Below are 26,398 nucleotides of genomic sequence, written 5' to 3'. Positions count from 1 at the left end.
GTGTGTTGACTTTATATCCTGCAACTTTACTATATTCATTGATTAGCTCTAGTAATTTTCTGGTGGCGTCTTTAGGGTTTTCCATGTAGAGGATCATGTCATCTGCAAACAGTGAGAGTTTTACTTCTTCTTTTCCAATTTGGATTCCTTTTATTTCTTTTTCTGCTCTGATTGCTGTGGCCAAAACTTCCAGACCTATGTTGAATAGTAGCGGTGAAAGTGGACACCCTTGTCTTGTTCCTGACTTTAGGGGAAATGCTTTCAATTTTTCACCATTGAGGATAATATTTGCTGTGGGTTTGTCATATATAGCTTTTATTATGTTGAGGTATGTTCCATCTATTCCTGCTTTCTGGAGAGTTTTTATCATAAATGGATGTTGAATTTTGTCAAAGGCCTTCTCTGCATCTATTGAGATAATCATACGGTTTTTATTTTTCAATTTGTTAATGTAGTGTATTACATTGATTGATTTGCGGATATTGAAGAATCCTTGCATCCCTGGGATAAAGCCCACTTGGTCATGGTGTATGATCTTTTTAATGTGTTGTTGGATTCTGATTGCTAGAATTTTGTTGAGGATTTTTGCATCTATGTTCATCAGTGATATTGGCCTGTAGTTTTCTTTTTTTGTGGCATCTTTGTCAGGTTTTGGTATTAGGGTGATGGTGGCCTCATAGAATGAGTTTGGAAGTTTACCTTCCTCTGCAATTTTCTGGAAGAGTTTGAGTAGGATCGGTGTTAGCTCTTCTCGAAATTTTTGGTAGAATTCAGCTGTGAAGCCGTCTGGACCTGGGCTTTTGTTTGCTGGAAGATTTCTGATTACAGTTTCAATTTCTGTGCTTGTGATGGGTCTGTTAAGATTTTCTATTTCTTCCTGGTTCAGTTTTGGAAAATTGTACTTTTCTAAGAATTTGTCCATTTCTTCCACGTTGTCCATTTTATTGGCATACAACTGCTGGTAGTAGTCTCTTATGATCCTTTGTATTTCTGTGTTGTCTGTTGTGATCTCTCCATTTTCATTTCTAATTTTATTGATTTGATTTTTCTCCCTTTGTTTCTTGATGAGTCTGGCTAATGGTTTGTCAATTTTATTTATCCTTTCAAAGAACCAGCTTTTGGCTTTGTTGATTTTTGCTATGGTCTCTTTTGTTTCTTTTGCATTTATTTCTGCCCTAATTTTTAAGATTTCTTTCCTTCTACTAACTCTGGGGTTCTCCAACTCTTCCTTTTCTAGTTGCTTTAGTTGCAGAGTTAGGTTATTTATTTGACTTTTTTCTTGTTTCTTGAGGTATGCCTGTATTGCTATGAACTTTCCTCTTAGCACTGCTTTTATAGTGTCCCACAGGTTTTGGGTTGTTGTGTTTTCATTTTCATTCATTTCTATGCATATTTTGATTTCTTTTTTGATTTCTTCTGTGATTTGTTGGTTATTCAGAAGTGTGTTGTTCAACCTCCATATGTTGGAATTTTTAATAGTTTTTCTCCTGTAATTGAGATCTAATCTTAATGCATTATGGTCAGAAAAGATGCTTGGAATGATTTCGATTTTTTTGAATTTATCAAGTTTAGATTTATGGCCCAGGATGTGATCTATCCTGGAGAAGGTTCCATGAGCACTTGAGAAAAAGGTGAAATTCATTGTTTTGGGGTGAAATATCCTATAGATATCAATTAGGTCTAACTGGTCTATTGTATCATTTAAAGTTTACGTTTCTTTGTTGATTTTCTGTTTAGTTGATCTGTCCATAGGTGTGAGTGGGGTATTAAAGTCTCCCACTATTATTGTGTTATTGTTGATTTCCCCTTTCATACTTGTTAGCGTTTGTCTTACATATTGCGGTGCTCCTATATTGGGTGCATATGTATTTATAATTGTTATATCTTCCTCTTAGATTGTTCCTTTGATCATTATGTAGTGGCCTTCTTTGTCTCTTTTCACAGCCTTTGTTTTAAAGTCTATCTTATCGGATATGAGTATTGCCACTCCTGCTTTCTTTTGGTCTCTATTTGTGTGGAATATGTTTTTCCAGCCCTTCACTTTCAGTCTGTATGTGTCCCTTGTTTTTAGGTGGGTCTCTTGTAAGCAGCATATAGAGGGGTCTTGTTTTTGTATCCATTCGGCCAGTCTTTGTCTCTTGGTTGGGGCGTTCAACCCATTTATGTTTAAGGTAATTATTGATAAGTATGATCCCGTTACCATTTACTTTATTGTTTTGGGTTCGGGTTTATACACCCTTTTCGTGTTTCCTGTCTAGAGAATATCCTTTAGAATTTGTTGGAGAGCTGGTTTGGTGGTGCTGAATTCTCTCAGCTTTTGCTTGTCTGTAAAGCTTTTGATTTCTCCTTCATATTTGAATGAGATCCTTGCTGGGTACAGTAATCTGGGCTGTAGGTTATTGTCTTTCATCACTTTAAGTATGTCTTGCCATTCCCTCCTGGCCTGAAGAGTTTCTATTGAAAGATCAGCTGTTATCCTTATGGGAATTCCCTTGTGTGTTATTTGTTGTTTTTCCCTTGCTGCTTTTAATATTTGTTCTTTGTGTTTGATCTTTGTTAATTTGATTAGTATGTGTCTTGGGGTGTTTCGCCTTGGGTTTATCCTATTTGGAACTCTCTGTGTTTCTTGGACTTGGGTGATTATTTCCTTCCCCATTTTAGGGAAGTTTTCAACTATTATCTCCTCAAGGATTTTCTCATGATCTTTCTTTCTGTCTTCTTCTTCTGGGACTCCTATAATTCGAATGTTGAAGCGTTTCATATTGTCCTGGAGGTCTCTGAGATTGTCCTCATTTCTTTTAATTTGTTTTTCTTGTTTCCTCTCTGATTCATTTATTTCTACCATTCTATCTTCTATTTCACTAATCCTATCTTCTGCCTCCGTTATTCTACTATTTGTTGCCTCCAGAGTGTTTCTGATCTCATTTATTGCGTTATTCATTATATTTTGACTCTTTTTTATTTCTTCTAGGTCCTTGTTAAACCTTTCTTGCATCTTCTCAATCCTTGTCTCTAGGCTGTTTATCTGTGATTCCATTTTGATTTCAAGATTTTGGATCATTTTCACTATCAATATTCGGAATTCCTTCTCAGGTAGATTCCCTACTTCTTCCTCTTTTGTTTGGTTTGGTGGGCAACTCTCCTGTTCCTTTACCTGCTGAGTATTCATCTGTCTCTTCATCTTGGTTATATTGCTGCGTTTGGGGTGGCCTTTTTATATTCTGGTAATTTGTGGAGTTCTCTTTATTATGGAGCTTCCTCACTTTGGGTGGGGTTCTATCAGTGGCTTGTCAAGGTTTCCTGGTTAGGGAGGCTTGTGTTGGAGTTTTGGTTGGTGGAGCTGGGTTTCTTCTCTCTGGAGTGCAGTGGAGTGACCCGCAATGGGTTATGAGACATCAAAGGTTTGGGGATAATTTTGAGCTGCCTGTATATTGAAGCTCAGGGGAGTGTTCCTGTGTTGCTGGAGAATTTGAGTGGTATGTCTTGTTTTGGAACTTGTTGGCCCTTGGGTGGTGCTTGGTTTCGGTGTAGGTATGAAGGCATTTGATGAGCTCCTATTGCTTAATGTTCCCTGAATTCAAGAGTTCTCTAATGTTTTCAGGCTTTGGACTTAAGCCTCCTGCTTCTGGTTTTCAGTTTTATTTTTACAGTAGCCTCTAGACTTCTCCATCTATACAGCACTGATGATAAAACATCTAGGTTAAAGATGAAAAGTTTCTCCACATTGAGGGACACTCAGAGAGGTTCACTGAGTTACAAGGAGAAGAGAAGATGGAGGGGGTAGTTAGAGGTAACTGGAATGAGATGCGGTGAGATCAAAAGAGGAGAGAGCAAGCTAGCCAGTAGTCACTTCCTTATGTGCGCCCTATAGTCTGGACCGCTCAGAGGTGTTCACGGAGTTATACGGGGAAGAGGAAAGGGAGGAAGTAGACAGAGGTGGCCAGGAGGATAAGAGAGAGGAATGAGAAGGAAAGAGACAAATCCTGCCAGTAACCAGTTCCTTAGGTGTTCTCCACCGTCTGGAACACACAGAGATTCACAGAGTTGGATAGAGAAGAGATGGGGGCGAAAAGAGACAGAGGCCACCTGGTGGAGAAAAAGGAGAGTCCAGAGGAGGAGAGAGTGGTCAAGCCAGTGATCTCGCTCTCATGTAAACTTGGGTAGTGAAGTTTGGGTTTTTAAATGTACAAAATTGACAACAAAAACCTAAGAACAAAGATTAAAAATCTGTTTTTGAAGACAATGGTCTGCTTTTCTGGTTGCCTGATGTCCTCTGCCAGCCTACTGAAGTTGTTTTGTGGAGTTTGCTCGGCGTTGAAATGTTCTTTTGAGGAATTTGTGAGGGAGAAGGTGGTCTTACCGTCCTATTCCTCCGTCATCTTCCCCCCCCTCCATTGCATTTTAAAGGGAAGAAGTGCATAGTCAACCTCATGGCTTTTGAGAAGTACTTTGTAGCGGGATGGAATTCTTTGCTCATCTCCCATTAAGGTTGTTCCGCTTATGCCCAGACAGTAATGCATTTAGTTGCACCGTTTTTGTGCCCCAGCCCCATAAGCACCTTGCTTCTCAAGAGCTTAGTCAGGAGCGTAGCTGTCTTCACTGGAGAGGCAGCCTTGGTGCTGGGATCCTTCCTCTCAGCCTTCTTCTCTGGTCTGAATTCTTCGTTGCCTTCAGCACTCTCTGATGTCTCAGAAAATGTTTGTTTTTTTTTTGGCAAAGTGTGTCTTTTATCTTGTCCTTCTCATGGGAAGGTAGGTACAGATGAACCCAGCTGCCATGGGCGTAGGCGGGACTCCTGGGCCTCCCACTGGAGCCAGAGCTCCCGCAGCAGAAGGCGTGCTGTCCGCATGAGGTTGGCTTGAGAGCAGTGCTGCCTCCTGGGGCAGTCGCGGCCGGGCCCCACGCTCCCCCGGTGTGTGTCTCTTCCTTGTTCTGTTCACACCGACTCCCCACGCTCCCCCGGTGTGTGTCTCTCCCCTGTTCTGTTCACACCGACTCCCCACGCTCCCCTGGTGTGTGTCTCTTCCTTGTTCTGTTCACACCGACTCCCCACCCTCCCCGGTGTGTCTCTCTCCCCTGTTCTGTTCACACCGACTCCCCACGCTCCCCCGGTGTGTGTCTCTTCCTTGTTCTGTTCACACCGACTCCCCACCCTCCCCGGTGTGTCTCTTCCTTGTTCTGTTCACACCGACTCCCCACCCTCCCCGGTGTGTCTCTCTCCCCTGTTCTGTTCACACCGACTCCCCACGCTCCCCCGGTGTGTGTCTCTTCCTTGTTCTGTTCACACCGACTCCCCACCCTCCCCGGTGTGTCTCTCTCCCCTGTTCTGTTCACACCGACTCCCCACGCTCCCCCGGTGTGTGTCTCTTCCTTGTTCTGTTCACACCGACTCCCCACCCTCCCCGGTGTGTCTCTCTCCCCTGTTCTGTTCACACCGACTCCCCACGCTCCCCCGGTGTGTGTCTCTTCCTTGTTCTGTTCACACCGACTCCCCACCCTCCCCGGTGTGTCTCTCTCCCCTGTTCTGTTCACACCGACTCCCCACGCTCCCCCGGTGTGTGTCTCTTCCTTGTTCTGTTCACACCGACTCCCCACCCTCCCCGGTGTGTCTCTCTCCCCTGTTCTGTTCACACCGACTCCCCACGCTCCCCTGGTGTGTGTCTCTTCCTTGTTCTGTTCACACCGACTCCCCACGCTCCCCTGGTGTGGCCTTTCCTCCGTGTGCTGTGTCCACACAGGCTCTCAGCCTTACTGCTGACTGTCTCCTCCTGTCTTTCTTCCTCCCTTCAGGCCACGGGTCGCCCTCCCTCCTCCTTGGCTCAAGCCTCCATTCTGTCTCCTCTGCCGTGTTTTGCTTCCTCTGTGCCCCACCCCGTCTCTCTTCTGAACCTTCAGGAATCTGTGCCCTGAAAAGCCAGCCCTGGCTGCGGCACAGTTCTGTGCGCACAGTGCTGGCCTGTGCTTTTCTGCAGCTCCGTCCTAGCTCCCGACGTGGTTGCCAGGCGTTTCACGTGGCCTAGACCCCCTCCAGCTTCATCCTCTTGCTTTGTTCCTGCCAGCTGTTCCGTAAACACGCTTTGCTTTCTCAGCTCCTCCCGCCAGATCCTTGCCACTGTCCTTACCCTTCAGTATTTAACACAGCTGTCGCCCCTCTGGCATGGAGTAGGGATTCCACATGCACTGTTAATTAATCAAGAGGGAAAAAACAGAAGGAAGAGGCAATCATTTGATTTGTGTGCCATTAGTGATACCAAGTAACAGTGAAATACTTAACCCAAGAGAGTAATTTAGTGGTACATGAACAGTGATTTTAATAGATGGAAGTAGAGAGGAGTGTATGAAGTACATGTTTGAAGGACACAATCCATTTAATATCTTAGGGCTGAGGTTCATGCTACATTCTTTTTTATTAAAAATGTTTTCTATAATCTATCGTCTCTTTTTTTCTTCCGCTCCAGCTGATGATCCTAAAAGGACACCGTCAGCCCATCACTGCCGTGACATTTGGGAGCAGAGAGAGCCCGCTTCTGGTCTGCTCTGCGTCGCTAGACTGTGTCATGATGTGGGGCCTGGGCGAGTGCAGGCGGGAAGAGCTTCAAGGTGACGGGGCTTTAAGCACATTTGAAAAGCACGAAGGGAATGACTGCTTTAGATGCACTTGGTGACCAAGGTGTTTGGGGTCATTTTTGATGCCTTTAACCTTGAAACTTGGTGTCTAAGCTGGATGTTCTGTGTGGGAAGTAGACCGGGCCACTCAGAACTGCTGACCTTGGCTGACACCATAGGCTCATTAAGTTTCATTTTAAGACTGTCCGTTTCTAAAATTGGTGATTTTTGTGGAACTCTGAAAGCAACTTGGCAAGTTGAAATATCCTTCCCTTACTGAGACAGTGGTGAATCTGCAGCTTAGTGTGGGAGACAGACTGGAACGTGTGAACCAGCAGACAGCCGTGGGCAGTGAGTAGGGAAGGGAACCTCAGTGCGGGCAGGGAGTACGGCAGGACCTGCTCAGTGCTGCGGGCTCTGCAAGGGCGGGCTTTGGGCCGGAGGAGGAGGGTCACGGCAGGAGCCGCTGCTTGAAGAGCTGAGAACCAGCCCGTGTGGTTGGAGCTCAGTGGCGTTAGGAGATTTTTATCGGGTGAAGTCAGAGAGTTGGGTGGGTCACAGAACTAGAGCAAATAATTTAAAAATTTTTCTGGAAACATGAGAGATACAGAGAAAACCCTGAGAAATACAGATGGAGCTGGAGGAATCGGGCTCCCTGACTTCAGACCACGCTGCAGAGCTAGTCTTCCAAGCAGCATGGCGCTAGCGCCGAAGCGGATGCCACGCTCAGTGGAACGAACGGGGAGCTGGCTTATTTGTTTTGCTTACTGGCATCTAAACGCCTCCTGCCTGCCCACCCTGTAAGATTTCCTTGGAGGCGCAGTTTCTCTGTCTTGTTCCTGGATGTGTCCTAGGCCTGAGGGTACCTGGGGAGGGACGAGCACTTGCTGAGCACATTGCGGCAGGTCCATGTGGTGGCCCCCAGGATGGAACAGCAGTGGGGTGGGCTCTCGTCTTGACAAGCGGCTTCAGCCTCTGCCCAGACCGTGGTAGGCACTGAGCCTTTGCTGCCTGGTGGCAGGCTGGCCCAGTGACCTCACTCGAAGGTGAGGCCGCAGGCTGCCTTGCAGCATCACTGTGGGGCTTGCAGTCCGGCCTGACACCTCCTCCTCCTGGTGGTGGCGAGGCTCTGGACTGGAACTGAGGCTCAGGTGGGCACAGCTTCCCTTCTGCCTGCTTGACACAGGTCATGGCTGGTCAGTGGCTGGGTCTGGAGCCAGGGTGGCACAGGGAGGAGGGAGGGTTGGGGCCCAAGACTTGCCCAGGGTGTGTGCATGGGCGGTTCCCCAAGGCGCATCATCCTTCCTGACGTGCAGTCACTTTTTATGGCCAGTCCCTGGGTTCCATGTATTTCCAGAAGAACTTTCCAATGGTTTTAATTCTCTTGAAGAGCCAAAATCAGACCAAAGCTCATGCTCTTCTGTACATAGTCCTAGAGCAGAGGGTCTTGCTGTCAACATTTCCCAGAGGTCATTGTGGGTGTTGCTGAGTGGCCTCGACAGGCCAATGCTGATGACCGAACTCCCTGCAGGGCGACTTCCGCGGGGGACCTCTCTCGGCGCCCTCTTGGGAAGGGTGCTGTGTCTGAGGCTTAGCCCCGATGACCGAGTGGTGGCGGTGTGTGTGAAAAACAAAGTGCTCATGCTGGACCTTGAGGTGAGAGCCCCTGGGCCACGGGCCCCATTCGTGGCCCCTCCCGCCTCTTCTCGGCAGAGCGTCTCACCGGGCCTGCTTCTGTGAGGGTGTGGGCCCGGGACTGCCCAGGACTCGCTGTTGGCTGGGCGTACCTCCCAGGTTTATACACAGGGAGTTTCGCATCTGGGCAAGGGGATTATGTAGAAACTGTTTTCTGTGAGCTTAATATAACTTCTTAATAACAATAATGACCAGAACACTCAGTGCCTGGCCTTTCTTCACCAATCCCCAGAGCCGGTCCCTGCTGGCTGAGCTGGATGGCCACCATGGCCCAGTGACCGCGGCCGAGTTTTGTGCTTGGCAACCACACATCCTCATCTCGGCGTCCGAGGACAGAAGCTTCAAGGTATGGGGTGGGCGTCAGAACGTTGGGGCGTGTGAATGCTTTGCGCTGTACTTCTGGTTCCTGGCCGCTGCCGAACGTGAAATGTCCGAGGGACCGTTGCCCTCAACCTGAGTCTGATGTTTTGGCTTGTCACCAGGCGAGTGTGGGGAGCCAGGGCCCACAGCACCATCTGCTGACTCCAGGGGGCAGAGTCTGGTGCAGGACCCTCCTCCTGGAACTGGGGCCTTGCAGGGACTGGCGCCTTAACTCACCTGCATGGTGTTCCCTGGGGCCGCTTTCCAGTAGCAGAAGATTCAGTCAGAGCTCAATTGGGCTTGAGAGGAGAGTAACTCAAAATGCAGCCTCAGGCCCCATCCACCTCGCAGTCAGTCCATCATGGTCATTACCTGGCTGAGACGTGAGGACGTCGTATGTTGTAACTGAAGGAAATGGAGGGTAGGTAGCAGGCGTCTGCAGACAGAGAGAGGAGGGAGACTCTAAATCCTTCCTTCCTCGCCTTGAAGTTCCTGCCACCGCCTTGACAAAGGTTCCCTCCCCGCTCTGAGGCACAGTCAGGGCTGGAACGCCACCTCCCCGCTCAGCAGGAGGACCCCGGCTCCCCACTCAGCAGGGGGACCCCGGCTCCCCGCTCGGCAGGGGGACCCTGGCTCCCCGCTGGAGAGGGCTGGCTGTGCTGAGCCTTGCTTCTCTGTGGGGTGAGGTGCTGGCGTCCTCGCCTGCAGGGTGTGTGAGGGTTGGAGCTGCTGTTTGCAGAAGAGGAGTGTGAGCCCGTCTCTGCATAACTGGTCCTTTCCAGTCTTCCCACCTCATCTCGCGATGTTGCTGAAGTGCTGGAAGTGTTCCCAGCCTTGTCTCGTCTGCGCCTCCCAAGCCCGTGGGCTGATGTTTCTGGAAGTGTCTGTTTCCTGTGTGATTCTGATGCCTTCTATTGTGTTTCTATAGTTGTGTTACTTATGCCCTTATTATTTTCTGCTTTAGATAACCGTTTGCGTAAATTAGTTGGTGGCTGGGTAGAATATTTGTTCAAGCTGTAGCAACAATGGCAACGATTGTGCTTCTTCTAAAGAAGTGTGTGTCTGCCCGAAGGTTTGGGACCATCGCACGGGATCACTGATATACGGCTCATCAGTGTTCACAGGTAACGTGGGACGTGATTCCCGTGTGTGGGCTGTGCGCACAACTCCTCCTAGTTCACGTGTTAATCCTTAAGCCAGAGCTGCACCGTCCGTCGGGTCTCAGTGTCCCTCGTGGAGGGTGTTTCCTCCTCATCTACTATCTATCCACATGTTGAAAGAATTCACATAACAGTTAGTCCTTCTGAAACTCTTAACTTAAAATTAAGCATATGCTTGGAGTCAGAGCCTCTTGTGTCTCAGAAAATTGGGAGATCATGTTGGTGGCCCTAAGGAGGGTGCTGTCTGCCTCCGCTGTCACCTGGAAGCAAGGCCCAGTGCTGCAGCCTCTGCAGACAGAGCCAGTGGATGTGGCTAGGGGTGAGGGGCCAGCCTGGGTGGGCCGTGTACTGCTCCTGAGCCCTTTTGGGTGGCCGTGCGCTTGCCCCACACTCTTCCTGGTGCCAGTGACCCCAGAGTGTGATCACATGGGTGGGCTTGGTGCTGAGCAGGGCCGGCAGGCGTCCAGGCTAAGGGCCCTGTGCTCCTTCCCGCAGCCGCACCCCTCCTGAGTCTCCTTGTGGACCCGCGGAGTCAGCAGCTGGTGGCTGGCTGCACGGACGGCCAGGTGAGAGCCGCTGTGCAACTCCAGCTTTCAGACGTTATTGTGACGGGTGAACGTGTGCGCAGAGGCGTCTGCTTCAAGGCTGCTTTTATCCGTGGCTGAGGCCAGACCTGCTGGTGTCTGGTGGCCTGCCTGCAGCAAGCGTGACCTTCTGTAAAGGCCAGTGCAGCCCTTCCTGCCAGCTTCATACCTTTCGAGAGGCTTGAAGGTACTTGGTCTTTTTTAAAACTTAGTTTTTAGGTGAGCAATTGAAATTTGCTTTGCAGGCTATGGATACCGTCCTCTTTTGAAGGTGGCTGTTGGGCTTCCCTGGCGGCGCAGTGTGAAGAGTCTGCCTGCCCATGCAGGGGGCGCGGGCTTGACCCCTGACCTGGGAAGGTCCCACAGGCCACAGAGCGGCTAAGCCCGAGAGTCCCAGCTGCTGAGCCTGTGCGCCAGAGCTCGGGAGCGGCAAGTGCGGGGCCCGCGGGGGCAGCTGCTGAGCCTGTGCACCCGCGAGACTGTGCTTCGGAACAGAAGCCGCTGCAGTGAGGACCCCACGCACCACAGCTGGAGAGCAGCCCCTGTTCCCTGCAGCTGGAGAAAAACGACGCGGCACTGAAGGCCCAGCGCGGCCACAGAAGATGGTGTGCAAAGAGAGAGGATGCTGGCGCGACTCGGGGGGCGCGGCCTTCCGTGGGTGCTGGCGCGACTCGGGGGGCTCCCGCCCGTGTGCCTCTGCTTTCGCCCTGAGCCCTGCTCGTGCTCCATCCCCAGATGTGGGGTCTCCCCCCCAGGAATGTGTTACCACGACCCCAGCAGGGTCCTGCCTTGACCTGGTCTGGCACCGTCTGCCTGGAGGCGGTTAGGGGCTCAGCCCATGAGCTTGCATCCTCTCCACCCTGCGCCAGTCCCAGGGAGTGGGTCTCTAGGTCACCCACCTCTTCCACCTGACTTAGCTGCAAGTTGGAGGTTCCCACGACCCCTTCCTCCCTCGATCTGTTAACACAGGTGAGCAGCCAGATGAAGAGCTGCAGGGGTGAGGTCGGGAGAGCCTCAGCCCAGCAGCTTCTGTTCCTAGGACGTGAGAGGGGGCTCTGTTCCCCAGGGAGGTGTTTTCCCCTGCCTGGAGCTCATATCGGGCATTTTCATGGAGGCCTCGTCGCTCAGGCTCCGCTGATTTGAGCCTGGAGCTCATTTCGGGTATTTCTATGGAGGCCTCATTGCTCAGGCAGCGCTGATTTGATCCTGGAGCTCACTTCAGGTATTTTTATGGAGGCCTCGTCGCTCAGGCTCCGCTGATTTGATTCTTGGCTGTGGAAGCCCATCTAGCCCCCCTCTCCAGAGGTCAGGGGTTGTTTCCCTGGCAACCAGCCCCCATCCTTAAGCAAACTGAGGGCTTTCCAAAGGTCACGTCATCAACCTAACAGCGGTACCGTGGTCCCTCCGTGATCAGGAAACCCCCAGGGTTTTAGGAGCTCTGCGCCTGGGCCGGGCCGGGTCCCAGACCAAATGTCTTCTTGTTACATTACTGCATCAGCTGAGATGGTTGCTTCCTTTTTGGCAAAGCTGACCGCTAAAGGGAAAGGCAAAATTAGCCAAGATGGTGGTGGTCAGGGTCCCTCACCCCGCGTGTCGTAAGCAGTGATAATTTAACAGCTGGGCTCACTTGCAGCACCGAGCATGCATGTCACCAAGTACCCGCTCGGCCATGGGCCACTTCTGTCATGCAAGCACGTGTAAGCTCCATCTGGAAAGCCCTTGACGCTGAGTTATGGCCGCCGCACCAGCCCAGAGAGAACACACGAGTTTACAGTTCCTGTGACGCCTTGAGGATTCTTCCAGAGAGCTCGCACCTTGCCTACCCTGGGCTGAGTGAACAGTGAGACACAGCAGGACAGCCGCCATCACCTGTCTGAGCTGTCTGCAGGGCCGTGTCGGCTGAGCTCGCAGCACGGTGTCTGGAGAGGCCAGGCGAGCAGTGCTGGGCGCAGGAGCGCGCCTGCTCTCGGCCCATGCTGTGCGTGAGATGTGTGGCCTCAGGGTCATGCCACCCACTTCTGGGCCCTTAGGAGGGTGCCTCCCAGCTCAGGGGATGGGGAGGATATTAGAGCTCAGAAAGGAAGAGCTAGGGGCCTCTGAAGGGCCGTCTCTCATCCTGTCGGCTCCCTGCTCACTCTTCTCACTGACTGACTGCTCTTCATGGTGATATCTGGTGAGAGTCCCATGTCTAGACGTGTTCCCGTGTGTCTAGACGTGTTTCCGCGTGTCTAGACGTGTTCCTGCCTGTCTAGACCTGTCCTGTGCATCGAGATGTGTTCTCGCACGTCTAGACGTGTTCTTGCATGTCTAGACGTGTTCCAGCCTGGCTAGGCGTATTTTGGTTTTCCAGCTCTGGATCTTCAGTTTGGTCGAAGGGCACCATTACCGCTGTGTGACGCACGTTGACCTAAAGAGAAAGAGAGAGAGTTTCTGCGCTAGGAGGGCAGAGTCTGAGCCAGGTACGTAGCCGGGTGATGCCCTGCAGACCCTGCCTGGAGGTCACGGCCCCCATGAACAGGGGTGGGGGAGGGGAAGCCGGGGACCTGGAACCAGGCAGGATGTGGGGAGCACATGGGGTGGGGGCGGTGGGGGCTTGTCTTGCTGCCCAGAGGGTTCCTGTCCCTCCCCCACCCAGCACTTCCTGGCTTCCATGGGTGGTGTCACAGCAGGGCCACCCAGGAGTCCGGGGCTTCTCAGCTGAGTCTGCTTGGCTGGCCCGGCCCCTCCTGCTTGTCACCATCCACCCGTCCCCGTGGTCAGGCACTTGGATATCTGCCGCCACCCCAGGAGGAGCCGACGTTCTTACTGTTCTTACCGTTTAACTGGGCTGCAGGCTATCTCGGGCACCCATCCGTGACTTCCGTGTTGCACCAGGCGTGTGTCTGCTTTGCTCTCCTTCATGCGTGCCGTTGCTGTGTTCTTTCTGTTGGCATGTGGGGCACTTACAACGTGTATCTTAGTAAATGGCTTTAAGCCATTTCTTCTTAAAGTGGGTCAGAAACCGCCCTTATCTCATGGATCTCAGGCTCCCCCTGGTGGCTCAGATGGTGAAGAATCTGCCTGCAAGGCAGGAGACCCGGGTTCGATTTCTGGGTTGGGAAGATCCCCTGGAGAAGGGAATGGCAGCCCACTCCAGTATTCTTGCCTGGAGAACCCCATGGACGGAGGAGCCTGGCGGGCTGCAGTCCACGGGGTCGAGCAGAGTCGGACACGACTGAGCGAGCAGCCCGCCTTCGGAACCCGCAGTTAGTTTTGAGCCGTTTCCTCCCGCCCCCTTCCTGCGGGTCTGTCCTTGGAACTCCGTCTCCCTCCCTTGCAGGCTCATGACACTGGGTCTGAGCTGTATTTCCAGCCCTGTGCTTTATAATGTCCAAGACCAAGGGTTCTTCTTGATCTCTGGTCTGAGTTACTCCAGCCACACGCCTCTCCCACCGTGCCCCCTGGGGTCAGCTGTGAGCCTTCACCACGACCAGTCATTTTAACGTTGCATCTCAGACTGTCAGTAATTCTGTCGTAGAAGGTGGTCAGCCTCCATCCACGAAGGCCCCAGAAACAGGAGAAGAGACTGAGGTGGCCCTTCCCGTCCTGAGCCTGGCAGCCTGCGACTGTGGATTGTGAGTACTGTGAGTTACGCCAGGCCCTTACGGAGAAAGCCTCCTAGGTTAGGTTCATTTTTTTGTAGAATGATTAAAATAAAACCAAACTATTTTTGTCTCTATGAGTAATAATAACTGTAAGTGTTCTTAGAGTTGCATATTTTAAGCCTTAAGGTTGATAACCTTGATCAGTTGTTTTTAAGTCTGTTTAATAAAGGAAGTGAGATTATTTTAATTTACTTCACCCATTGAGGCTGATCTTGATTTCTGTAATAGGGGAAAGGGTGACATTATAACTCATCCTAAACTTCTGCCATCTGTGCCGTATTTCATGCCTTTAAATTTGACCCCAAATGAATTTTAGTTATTTCTTGTTTTATAGAAATATTTTAAACATTTGGCAACATCAGGGAGCCAGTGTTTTACTCTGACTAAGCAAATACGTCATGATTTCATTCCCCTTGGCTCCACAGACTGCAGAGAGCTCTGGTGATGACCGAGACCTGTCTTGGGTCCCGCTGGGGTGGGGGCCCTGAGGAGGCAGCTGGCGCAGTTGCAGCCCTGCTGTGCTCACCCGTCAGGCATCCATGTCTGCACAGGGCCCCTGCCTGGCCTGGACTTGAGCTGACTAGGGGGTCTGAGGCCTTGGGTCCCCACCTTTGCTCAGGGAGAGTGACCCTCTTTCTGCTCAGGCTCACGTGGTCTCCCTGGGGCTGGTGTTGGAGGCTGAGGACCCATGAGCAGCCCAGGCAGTGGGGGCTGCTGGAGGCCCACTGGCCGAGGTGTGCGTGGGAGGGAGGTGCCTGAAGAAGCTGCTCCGAGTCCAGGTCTGCGAAGCCAGGGGAGGCTGGCCAGTCAGTTTACAGCCTGGGTCTAGTCTGTAAATCGGAAAACAGAGACGCAGCGGCAGATCCGTCTGCCCCGGCACGGACGCCGCTGTCGGTCAGCCTCCGCCTCGTCAGCTCCGCCCGGCAGCGTCTTCAGGCGCAGCCGTGGCGCAGGTGTGGGGCTCTGGCAGGGATGCCCACCTGTGCGGGGGTCTCGCAGAGGCCGCAGGTGCCTCCCTCTGGTGACCTTAGAGGACAGTTGAGTCGGGCCCAGCTTGTGGCCCTCTGAGTTCTGCCTTCCCTGGACGGTGAAAGGTTGTTGCTGACCGAAAAGACACCAGGATTCTTGGCCTCCAGAGGAGAAGAATTCAATCCGGGGCCAGAGATGAGGCTTGATCGCTCGAGCTTTTGTGTGATAAAGTTTTACTAAAGTATGAAGGAGACAGAGAAAGCGTCCGACACAGGCATCAGAAGGGGCAGAGATGCCCGCCTGCCGGTCTTCAGCCGGGTGTTATATGGTCACCAGCAGATGAAAATGAAAGAAAGGGATGTCTTAAAATGCAGACGGGCGCCAGGCGCCTCACCCATGAGATGCACTTTGGGATAATCTTGGCACCAGATGATTCACCCCGGGCCATAAAACGATTGACTTGACTCTTGGAGAAGGGCAGATCACCATACAAACAGTTTCGTTTACATAGATTCAGTTCCTTTCAGTCGCTCAGTCGTGTCCGACTCTGCGACCCCATGAGCACTATCTGAGCATAACGTACCGGTTTGTCGAGCAGGTTCTGAGCCATTAGGCGGAACCGACTTGAAGACATAGTCTGGGGTAAATGCATAGTACATTACATAGCTTACGACAAACATGTCCATAAGAAAAAGCCGTTGGTTATCTCAAGGTCTGAGAATAGTTACCTTCAGGTGGGGCCAGGTGTCACTGTGGCAACAGAGTGTTTTAAGGGAAACCTCCTTTTAAATTGGAAGAGAGAAGGGAAACTGTAGCTAGTTTGTTTCCTCCTTCCGCTTAAGAGAGAGAAAAATGTCTCACACTTGCAGCCTGTTTCCTCTGTCTGGAGACTCCTGGCCTTCCTGCCTGTTACCCTCTCAACAGTAGGGCCTCGGAGGGCAGGGTACCCTCAGGTTCCCTGAGGCGTGTCCCTGCCGCCCTGGCTGAGCGGGGACAGTCAGCACACGCTTTTCTCTCTTCCTTTTGAAATCAGCCTCTCTGAGACTGCCTGCTGCTTGTGGATTGGAAGCTCTGCTGGTTTGCTCATGTTTAACTTGGCAAGCTTTGAACTGGAGGCCGTTTTACATTACAAGGGTAAGATCTACCTTCAGAGAATCTTTGATACAGACAGCATGTAACTTGAACATTTTCCTTTGTCTGACATTCGGGGGGTCACGGTGGGTGCCTGTCACTGACCCCCAGGGACCGGGCTCCCGGGTCACCTGCAGCACGCTGGCTGTCCTGGAGCCCACCAACCCCTCCTGCAGCCCATCACCCCTGGTCCTCTGTCTCCTCCTCCTCCTGGGGCCCAGCCACGTCCGGGACCTGAAGTGGGCCCTGTGTCCTCACCACAGCCTTGCTGCGGCGCCTGGTCACCATCATAGCTGTTGGGCTGAGTGACAGACTCCTCGCCCGACCTGGCCTCCGCACACCTGCAGGCTCGGTCCCCACCGGGCCCTGAGCTGCGGGGACATGACGGACTGCTGCCCGCTGCCCCGTGTGCACACGGCCTGGCCCACGCCGTGCTCCCCGAGGGCTCTGACACCCTGGTCCGGGCCCTCCTTCTGGGGAGCCACCTCCCTGTCGTCTGTCTGCGCACGTGGCCTCCGCTGGCCCCGGCACCTGTACCTGCCTCCTCCCGGTTGGTTTTCTGTCTGTTAAGGTCCCACGCCGCGTGCCCAGCCTGGCTCGGTGTCCTCAGGGGGACGCCATGCCCACCGCACTCTCTCAGCTGCATGTGGAGCTTGGTCTGCGGGCTCGTGCGGGGGCAGCTCTGCAGGGGCAGCGGGCTGTGCGCTCTGTACTCACGGCCTGGGCCCCAGCCCGTGTGCAGGCAGCACCTCGTGGCCTTATGTGTGGCCTGTTTTCTCTTTGCCTGGAATGAAGACTTCCGGAGCCTCAGCATTCAGGTTGCTGGATCGTGCGCGGTGGCGAGCAGAACCGGCGGTGGTGAGGTGAGTCGTGAGCCATGCCCTGAGCAAGGCCGGGGCGGTGTGCCCTCCCGCTGCGGTTTATCTTCCCTTCTTCTGACGTGCTCTCCTGCCTGCTCACCGTGTGAGGCTGTGTGTGAAGGTTCAGGGGTCACACACATGTGCACAGGGCACCCGTTAGCACAACTAAAGTGCCCACAACCACGACCGATTCTCTGAACCCGTCTGTGCAGGCCCTCTGTTTGCTCACGTCCATGTTCGGGAACGAGACCGCGCTGGTGGAGGTGGACCCTGCCGCTCTGCTGAGGTCCCAGCAGCGCCCCCGCCGGGGACCGGACCTGTCGGCGCTGCCCAGGTGCGGAGCTGTGCAAAACTGTCTTTAAGATGCCCGTCTCCCTGAAACAGCTCCATCAGGCAAGTTTGCTCTCACAGACCAGGGCTGTGTTTTAATTTCAGCTCCTGTGTCTCACCGACCTCTCCGCTGTACTTGGGACTTGTTAAGGAAAAAAGGACCAAGCCGGCTACTCAGAAACACTCTGGTGCGTGTAACGTAGTCTGAAACGCAGAATGTAGGGCGGCTCCACGTCTGAGTCGCGTTTGTTTGCTCAGCTTCACTGTCGCTTTGCGGATTCACGGTCATCGAGGTGAAAGCTCAGAGCTTTCTTCTTCCTTTGCTCCTTCTTTTCTCTGCCTCTCACGTGTTCGGACACGGTTTTTGTGGCGGGGAATGTGTTGGGCGTTTCTTCATGACTTGGGTATAACTCATAGGAAGTCAGAACATGAGAAATACTGGCAGTGGTTTCTCTGGGTTGATTTCCTTTATGCTGACTAGTTTAATCTCTTTGAAGTCCGAGGGACTCTCGAGTCTTCTCCAGCACCGCAGTTCAGAAGCATCAGTTCTTTGGCACTCAGTCTTCTTTATGCTCCGAGTCTCACATCGGTACGTGACCACTGGAAAAACTATAGCTTTGACTATAGGGACCTTTGTCGGCAAAGTGGCATCTCTGATTTTTAATATGCTGTCTAGGTTGGTCATAGCTTTTGTTCCAAGGAGCAGGCACCTTATAATTTCATGGCTGCAGTCGCCGTCTGCAGTGATTCTGGAGCCAAGAAAACGAAGTCTGCCACTGCGCTATTCAGTAAATGCTGTTGTTTATCTATTTTAGGGGCTTCCCTGGTGGCTCAGACGGTAAAGAGTCCACCTGCAATGCAGGTGACCCGGGTTCAATTCCTGGGTCAGGAAGATCCTCTGGAGAAGGGAATGGCTACCCACTCCAGTGTTCTTGTCTGAAGAATCCCATGGACAGAGGAGCCTGGTGGGCTACAGTCCATGGGGTCAAAAAGAGTCGGACACGACTGAGTGACTAGCACTTTCCCTTTTTATCTATTTTATATTTGGCAGTGTGCGTCTCTTCACTTATTTCTTGTGCGACTTTTTACGGTAGTAAACTATACATTACACAAAATTTACCATATGAACCATACTTGTGTCTACAGTTCAGTGGCAGTAAGCAACGCTATAACTTTGGGCAACATAAAAAGTCTTTTTGAACCATTTTCTTCAATAATGCCCCCAATAATGTGATGTTATGTATAGATTTCTTTTAACATTTTTTGGGAAAACTTGTGGATTAACAAATATTAATTAAAATTCCTAATAGCTGGAATAATACTAGGTTGTTCAGAGAGTATTCCAGAATCCTAACTATGTTCTCACTGGAAGCAGATTCCTTGCAGGGTGAGCTCTGTTACAAGCGGTGCCGCCCCTTACACCTGAGGCCAGCTTGTTTTGTCAGCTGCACGGAGGACCGCGTTCTGCAGTGTGAGCTGATAGCAGACCTCTGTGTGGAGACTTGCTGTGAAGCGAGACTTGGGCTTGTCTTTCTTTTTTTAACCGAATTCATTACAGTTTGTTCTTAGACATGTTTTACTTAGATCGCCCCTTAAAATGGAATCTGAGAGTTTTATTGTATTATTTTAGATTTATTTTTAGTTGGAGCGTTAGTTGATTTATGATGTGCCAAGCCCTGCTGTGCAGCAGGGTGACTCAGTTTCACATAGACACGCATATATGTTTCTTTAACAGAATATTCTTTTCTATTGTTTTTATCCCAGGAGACTGGATCTGGTTGTTCCTTGTGAGGTACAGTAGGGCCTTGCTGTTTATCCGTTCTAAATGTTACGTGAGTGTGTGTGTGACTCAGCTGTGTCCGGGTCTTTGCTATCACATGGACTGTAGCCCACCAGGCTCCTCTGTCTGTGGAATTCTCCGGGCAAGAATACCGCAGTGGGTTGTCATTCCCTTCTTCAGGGAATCTTTCCAACTTCGGGATCAAACCCAAGTCTCCTGAATTACAGACAGTATCTTTCCTGTTTAAATAGATCTAAGGGTCTAGATCTGATAGACCCTGATGAACTATGGATGGAGGTTCGTGACATTGTACAGGAGACAGGAATCAAGACCATCCCCATGGAAAAGAAATGCAAAAAAGCAAAATGGCTGTCTGGGGAGGCCTTACAAATAGCTGTGAAAAGAAGGGAAGCAAAAAGCAAAGGAGAAAAGGAAAGATATAAGCATCTGAATGCAGAGTTCCAAAGAATAACAAGGAGAGATAAGAAAGCCTTCTTCAGTAATCAGTTCAAAGAAATAGAGGAAAACAATAGAATGGGAAAGACTAGAGATGTCTTCAATAAAATTAGAGATACCAAGGGAACATTTCATGCAAAGATGGGCTCAATAAAGGACAGAAATGGTATGGACCTAACAGAAGCAGAAGATATTAAGAAGAGGTGGCAAGAATACTCAGAAGAACTGTACAAAAAAGATCTTCATGACCCAGATAATCATGATGGTGTGATCACTCACCTAGAGCCAGACATCTTGGAATGTGAAGTCAAGTGGGCCTTAGTAAGCATCACTACGAACAAAGCTAGTGGAGGTGATGGCATTCCAGTTGAGCTCTTTCAAATCCTGAAAGATGATGCTGTGAAAGTGCTGTGCTCAATATGCCAGCAAATTTGGAAAACCCAGCAGTGGCCACAGGACTGGAAAAGGTCAGTTTTCATTCCAATCCCAAAGAAAGGCAATGACAAAGAATGCTCAAACTACCGCACAATTGCACTCATCTCACATGCTAGCAAAGTAATGCTTAAAATTCTCCAAGCCAGGCTTCAGCAATACGTGAACCGTGAACTTCCAGATGTTCAAGCTGGTTTTAGAAAAGGCAGAGGAACCAGAGATCAAATTCCCAACATCCGCTGGATCATGGAAAAAGCAAGAGTTCCAGAAATACGTCTATTTCTGCTTTACTGACTATGCCAAAGCCTTTGACTGTGTGCATCACAATAAACTGTGGAAAATTCTGAAAGAGATGGGGATACCAGATCACCTGACCTGCCTCTTGAGAAACCTACATGCAGGTCAGGAAGCAACAGTTAGAACTGGACATGGAACAACAGACTGGTTCCAAATAGGAAAAGGACTACGTCAAGGCTGTATACTGTCACCCTGCTTGTCTAACTTCTATGCAGAGTACATCATGAGAAACGCTGGGCTGGAAGAAGCACAAGCTGGAATCAAGATTGGCAGGAGAAATATCAATAACCTCAGATATGCAGATGACACCACCCTTATGGCAGAAAGTGAAGAGGAGCTAAAAAGCCTCTTGATGAAAGTGAAAGAGGAGAGTGAAAAAGTTGGCTTCAAGCTCAACATTCAGAAAACGAAGATCATGGCATCTGGTCCCATCACTTCATGGGAAATAGATGGGGAAACAGTGGAAACAGTGTCAGACTTTATTTTTAGGGGCTCCAAAATCACTGCAGATGATGACTGCAGCCATGAAATTAAAAGACGCTTACTCCTTGGAAGGAAAGTTATGACCAACTTAGATAGCATATTAAAAAGCAAAGACATTACTTTGCCGACTAAGGTCCGTCTAGTCAAGGCTATGGTTTTTCCAGTGGTCATGTATGGATGTGACAGTTGGACTGTGCAGAAAGCTGAGCACCGAAGAATTGATGCTTTTGACCTGCGGTGTTGGAGAAGACTCTAGAGAGTCCCTTGGACTGCAAGGAGATCCAACCAGTCCATCCTAAAGGAAATCAGTCCTGCGTGTTCATTGGAAGGAATGATGCTAAAGCTGAGGCTCCAATACTTTGGCTACTTGATGTGAAGAGCCGACTCATTGGAAAAGACTCTGATGCTGGGAAAGATTGAGGGCGGGAGGAGAAGGGGACGGCAGAGGATGAGATGGCTGGATGGCATCACCAACTCAATGGACATGGATTTGGGTGGACTCCGGGAGTTGGTGATGGACAGGGAGGCCTGGCGTGCTGCAGTTCATGGGGTCGCAAAGCGTTGGACACGACTGAGCGACTGAACTGAACTGAACTGAACTGTTTAGTGTTTGATCTATCAGGGAAGCCCCCTAGGTGTGACACCCCTTCTGCTGATCCCGAATCCTCAGGTGCCCCTACGCGCCTCGGCCCCCTTGGCACCCGCCACGCTGGTCTCCGTGTCAGCGCGTGTGTCTGCGGTGAGCATGGGCTCCTTTGTGTCGTGCACGTGTGCGTGCTGCCGTGTGGTGTCGTCTGTCTGACGCCGTTCAGCATCGTCTCCAGGTCCCTCTGTGTTGTTGCAAATGGCATCATTTCATTCTTTTTACGGCTGCGTGATATCCCACTGTATAAGTGCACCGCGTTTTCTTTATCTGTTCATCTGTCCAGGGACGGTCAGGTTGTCTCCATGTCTTGTCTGTGTGAGCAGTGCTGCTGTGAACAGACGGGTGTGTGCATCTTGTTGGACGGTAGTTTTGTCCAGGTTTTTTTAAATTTTTTTGGTTGCATGGCAAGAGTCTTGCAGGATCTTAGTTCCCCGACCAGGGTTTGAACCTGGGTACTGGAAGTCACCGCTGGACTGACCGGGCATGCCCTATTAGGACGTATCATTTTGTCCCAGATGACTGTACATGATGTACTATGCTTTACGGCTAAGTAATATGCAGATTGTGAAACAAAACTTCAGTGAGAACAATCGTATGAACAGTATGGTTTATTACAGAGATTATAATTTCTCTGTATCCAGGGACTGGTGAAATTTAAAGCTTTGACTTTTTATGATAGCTTTATGTGTTGTTCAGAAAATATTCATATGGAATATTACAGAAGATGACTGATTTATAGTGATTCTGTAATCTCCATATTTGCACCCCTCCTCTTACAAAAGCATAATAGAAATAGCCAGATTTCCTGGTTCCCCTGGGATTTCCGGTCCCTCCCAAGGGCCTCTAGGGGCCCAGCTCCCTCCTCGGGGCCCCCGTGCCCAGTGGGGTTCCCTGAGCTTTTGATGGGAATGTGTCTTGGTTTATCACGTTTGAAATAGTTCCAAAAGCAGAGCTGAATTTCTTTGTTTAAAAAAAAGAGAACTGTTTTTAGGAGTATTCAATATTATGTAATTATCCATTTTCTAAAGCTGTTTTGTAGTATTGTACAGAATATTCATATTGAATAGCAAGTATCAAATATACATAGAAATGAGTAATTCTGGCAGGACTTTATTCTATCTGGAAGCACCCTTGGGACATGTCCGTGTGATGGTAAGTTCCTGAGGTGTCAGAGCTCTAACCAGCCAGCTGGGCCGTGGAAGCTTACAGTGTGTTAAGAATGGGGTACGGTGTTTCCTTGCCATTAAAATGCTCTGATGGCTGGTCTTTCTTACTGTTGTGTCGTGATAAACACAGGCATAAGAGAGACACTTGGTTGGCTTCAGAGACTTACATTCCTGTCGTAGCGGGGCTGTGCCTGCCACCGGCACAGAGGCACCTGCTCCACGCTGTGGGTATCAGGGTCCCATGGACAGAATCCCACTGGCCGGGTTCCGTGTGGCCTGTCTCACCCCAGAGCGGACAGCCTCTTCCAGACATGCCAGGAGGGGCCAGCGCTGTGGGAAGGGCTGGCGCGTTAGCCCTCGAGTATCTGCAATACACAGTGTTATCACTGCGATTCGGGTCATGTAAGGAGGAGAATCACGTTTCTGCTGTTTTCCGGTGCTTTTAACGCCCCGGTTGCTGGGGTGGAGGTTCGCCTTCAGGGACGCAGCCTCTCCCGCCTGCAGGGCGTGCGCTAACTCCTCTTGAGTGGACTTGGCGGTCTCTGCAGAGCTGTGTCCTTGTCCACTGTGAAGCAGCCATGTTAGCGACTCGCTTCTTCTGTGACCGCGCTTCCCGCAGCTGCTCGGAGTGTCGTGAAGGACCACCCGCTGGTTTTCCACAGCAAGATACGGTCGTCGGGCTACACGGCTGCCCCGTGGTGAGTGGACCGCCCAGAGACAGGCCATGGCCTCTGGACGCAGGCGCTGGTGTGGATGGAGGTCAGTGTGTGGACCCCAGCATGACCCCATCGCAGAACAGAGGCGGCAGTAGCAAGCGTTTATTGAGTGCTTACTATGTACTTTGGGGCTTCCCTGATAGCTCAGTTGGTGAAGAAGCCGCCTGCAACGCAGGAGGTGAATGGGTGGCTGGCTGGCTGGCTGGGTGAGTGGGTGGTTGATGGATGGGTGGATGGGTGGGTGGATGGGTGGGTGGATATGGATGGGTGGGTGGTTGGATGGGTGGGTAGATGGTTGGATGTGTGGATGGATGGATGGATGGATGGATGGAAGGATGGATGGATGGGTGGATGGGTGGGTGGTTGGGTGGGGGGGGTGGATATGGATGGATAGATGGATGGATGGGTGGGTAGATGGATGTGTGAGTGGTTGGATGGGTGGGTGTGTGGATGGGTGGGTGGATATGGATGGTTGGATGGGTGGATGGGTGGGTGGGCAGATGGACAGATGGTTGGGTGGATGGATGGATGGATCAGTGGGTGTATGGCTCAATGGTGGCTGGGTGACTGGGTGGCTGGGTGGAGGGATGGATGGGTGGGTGGATGGGTGGGTGGGTGTGTGGGTGGATATGGATGGGTGGGCAGATGGGTGGGTGGATGGTTGGATGTGTGGATAGATGGACAGATGGTTGGGTGGATGGATGGATGGATCAGTGGGTGTATGGATCAATGGGTAGATGGGTGGCTGGGTGACTGGGTGGCTGGGAGGCTGGGTGGCTGGGTGACTGGGTGGCTGGGTGGAGGGATGGATGGGCATTGAATGGGTGGGTGGTGGATAGATAGATCCTGGATTCATGCCTCAGTACCTCTGCACACTAGTCCAGGCCCCAAGCCTGCGTGCTGGCTCAGTGGTGATGCCATCTGCTAAGTGTGGACTCCTCGGGTTCACTTTACTTGGGTGGGTCTTGCATGTGGGGCCTGTGAGGGAGTCCAGGGGGCAGGGACCAGGCCGTGGTCAGTCCTAAGTACTAGCCCCAGGGTTTGAACTTTCTAGAGAAAGTACAGGGATATTCTAGGTGGGGTCAGCAGGTGAGGATGTGTTTTGCTGTGACATCCTCGAGGCAGTGAGGACAGGCAGGGAGGTGGCGAGGCTGACGGGCTGCCTGCCTCCCCGCCTGGGTGCTTCCTCCTCCTGGGCCTCACCCAGCCCCCACCGCCCTCACGCAGCCTCCCTGAGCCCTGTGCTCCGGGTGGGGTGAGCCCCCGCCCCAGTCCGGTCCTCACAGGCCGGTGTCCATGTCCTCACTGGCCTCATCCAGGCCTGCTCCCGGTCACTCCCCAGCGGACTTGCAGAGTCTGCAGCAAGCGTAGCCGCCCCCGCCCCGCCTTGTCTCTCCCCCAGGGCTCCAGACCTGGAGCCGAGATGTGGAGTTGCCCTGCATGCCTGGCCGCAAAGTGATTATCTTAGTTTTTGTCTAGGAACCAAAAACTTGTAGGAAAATAGCACAGTGTTCTCCAGAATTTTAAAACACAAATACACTTATGTCCCCATTAGTGAAATAGCTGATATGGTTATAGAATTAGAGGAATAGCTGTCAAAATTAAAGTGATTAAATGTTCAGTTTATTACTAACTTGGGATATGGGAAGCATTTATGAATTTATGTTTACTTTTTCACTGCGAAGTAGGTCTCTTAAGCTTAGAATTTTTAATCTTTGAATGACATGGAGTTCTTTCCACAGTACAACTATGTTTTCACCAAAGACTAGCTTCAAAAATGATGGTAAAAGAGCTTCAAGAAGCAAGAGCAATTACGGGTGGTATGTGACCTAGTTTGTATCCCAAGTAAATTCGAAATAATTTGGAGGAACTCTTTAGACAGTTTAATTGATTTTTTTCAAACAGAGATAAGACCTTCTAAGCACCTATGTGTAAGTATGCACACATACACACACACATATGTATATATTATTTTTGTATGTGTCTGTTCTTTTAGGTAAATTTAAATCATATTAATCATTTTTCAGACCTGCTGCTGTTTTTACCTCCTTAACTATTTAGAAACATTAAATTTTTGTTCTAAGTGTCATTTCGGAGAGCATCATAGCTAGTGGTTATTCTAAGCGTCTGAGGTCGTCATTGGGCAGGAAGTCTGAGTAGGCATGGTGCTTGGTGCCATTCTGGGTGGCCTGCGATGGGCTCGTTGGCTCGGAAAGGCTTCCTTTACCCAGCGGCCCTCAGACCAGGGCTAGCTGCCCGGCTCTGCGTCTACACCTGTCCCCGTGTCCCATGATGCTGGACGAGTTCTGCAGATTCCCTGGGTCCGTTTCTCTGGACAGGAAGGTGTTTGGGGGCCTGCGGGGCCCCCAGTTCTGCTGTCAGAGGTGACGCCATCTACGCAGAGACGGTGGGCTGTGGCACTCGAGCGGCTGCTCATTCCCGTGAGCGTCACAGCTGCGCCTGCTGTCGCTGGCTCGCAAGTCGCTGCTGGGCCTGACTTGCCACGTTCAGTCGCATTTCTGGTCCTCTTCCTGCCCCGTCTGCTGTTCCCACGTCAGCAGGTCGTTGCTACTGAGTAGGCGTCTCCAGCAGATGCCCTCACGCCCCGTCAGACCCTCTCAAGCATCCATGGTCGAGTTTGGAATGCAGCCCTGGGCTCTGCAGGGCTTGGATTTCCTGTGGTGGTTTTTCCAGGGAGTTAAAATTTTTTTTTCTTTATCATAAAGGATGTTGAATTTTGTCAAATGCTTCTTATGTGTCTGTTGAGATGACTGTTGTTTTTATCATCTCTTTTTAAAATGTGGTGTATCACATTAATTTGTGCGTGTTGAACCATCTTTGCGTCTCTGGAATGAATCCCAGTTTGTCATGTATGATCCTTTATACACATTGTTAAATTCAAATTTGTGATATTTTGTTGAGGACTTTTGCATCTATATTCATCAATGATATTGGCCTATAATTTTTTTGTAGCATCTTTGTCTGGTTTGGGTATCAGGGTAAAGGTGGTGTTACAGGTAAATTGGGAGTGTTTCCTCTCGTCAAGTTTTTGTAATAGCTTGAGAAGGATAGGGATTAGCTCT

The 26,398-nt window shown here is 50.8% G+C and overlaps 1 protein-coding gene across 1 annotated transcript in view; it reads left to right on the top strand.

Annotated features, from left to right (window-relative positions):
• Positions 1-26,398, top strand: part of WDR27 (WD repeat domain 27) — a 175,578-nt gene that overhangs the window by 8,618 nt on the left and 140,562 nt on the right. The window contains exons 2-14 of the mRNA XM_018053525.1: positions 6,459-6,600; positions 8,138-8,262; positions 8,534-8,647; positions 9,734-9,785; positions 10,317-10,387; positions 12,756-12,864; positions 13,923-14,019; positions 16,052-16,152; positions 16,945-17,012; positions 17,222-17,343; positions 17,445-17,527; positions 23,219-23,297; positions 25,058-25,147. Of these exons, the coding sequence (XP_017909014.1) occupies positions 6,459-6,600; positions 8,138-8,262; positions 8,534-8,647; positions 9,734-9,785; positions 10,317-10,387; positions 12,756-12,864; positions 13,923-14,019; positions 16,052-16,152; positions 16,945-17,012; positions 17,222-17,343; positions 17,445-17,527; positions 23,219-23,297; positions 25,058-25,147 (1,253 nt within the window). The remainder of the gene's footprint in view (positions 1-6,458; positions 6,601-8,137; positions 8,263-8,533; positions 8,648-9,733; positions 9,786-10,316; positions 10,388-12,755; positions 12,865-13,922; positions 14,020-16,051; positions 16,153-16,944; positions 17,013-17,221; positions 17,344-17,444; positions 17,528-23,218; positions 23,298-25,057; positions 25,148-26,398) is intronic.

This window comes from Capra hircus, chromosome 9 (assembly GCF_001704415.2).
Source record: "Capra hircus breed San Clemente chromosome 9, ASM170441v1, whole genome shotgun sequence".
Taxonomy (NCBI): Eukaryota; Metazoa; Chordata; class Mammalia; order Artiodactyla; family Bovidae; genus Capra; species Capra hircus.
This window is presented reverse-complemented; position numbering and strand designations above follow the sequence as displayed.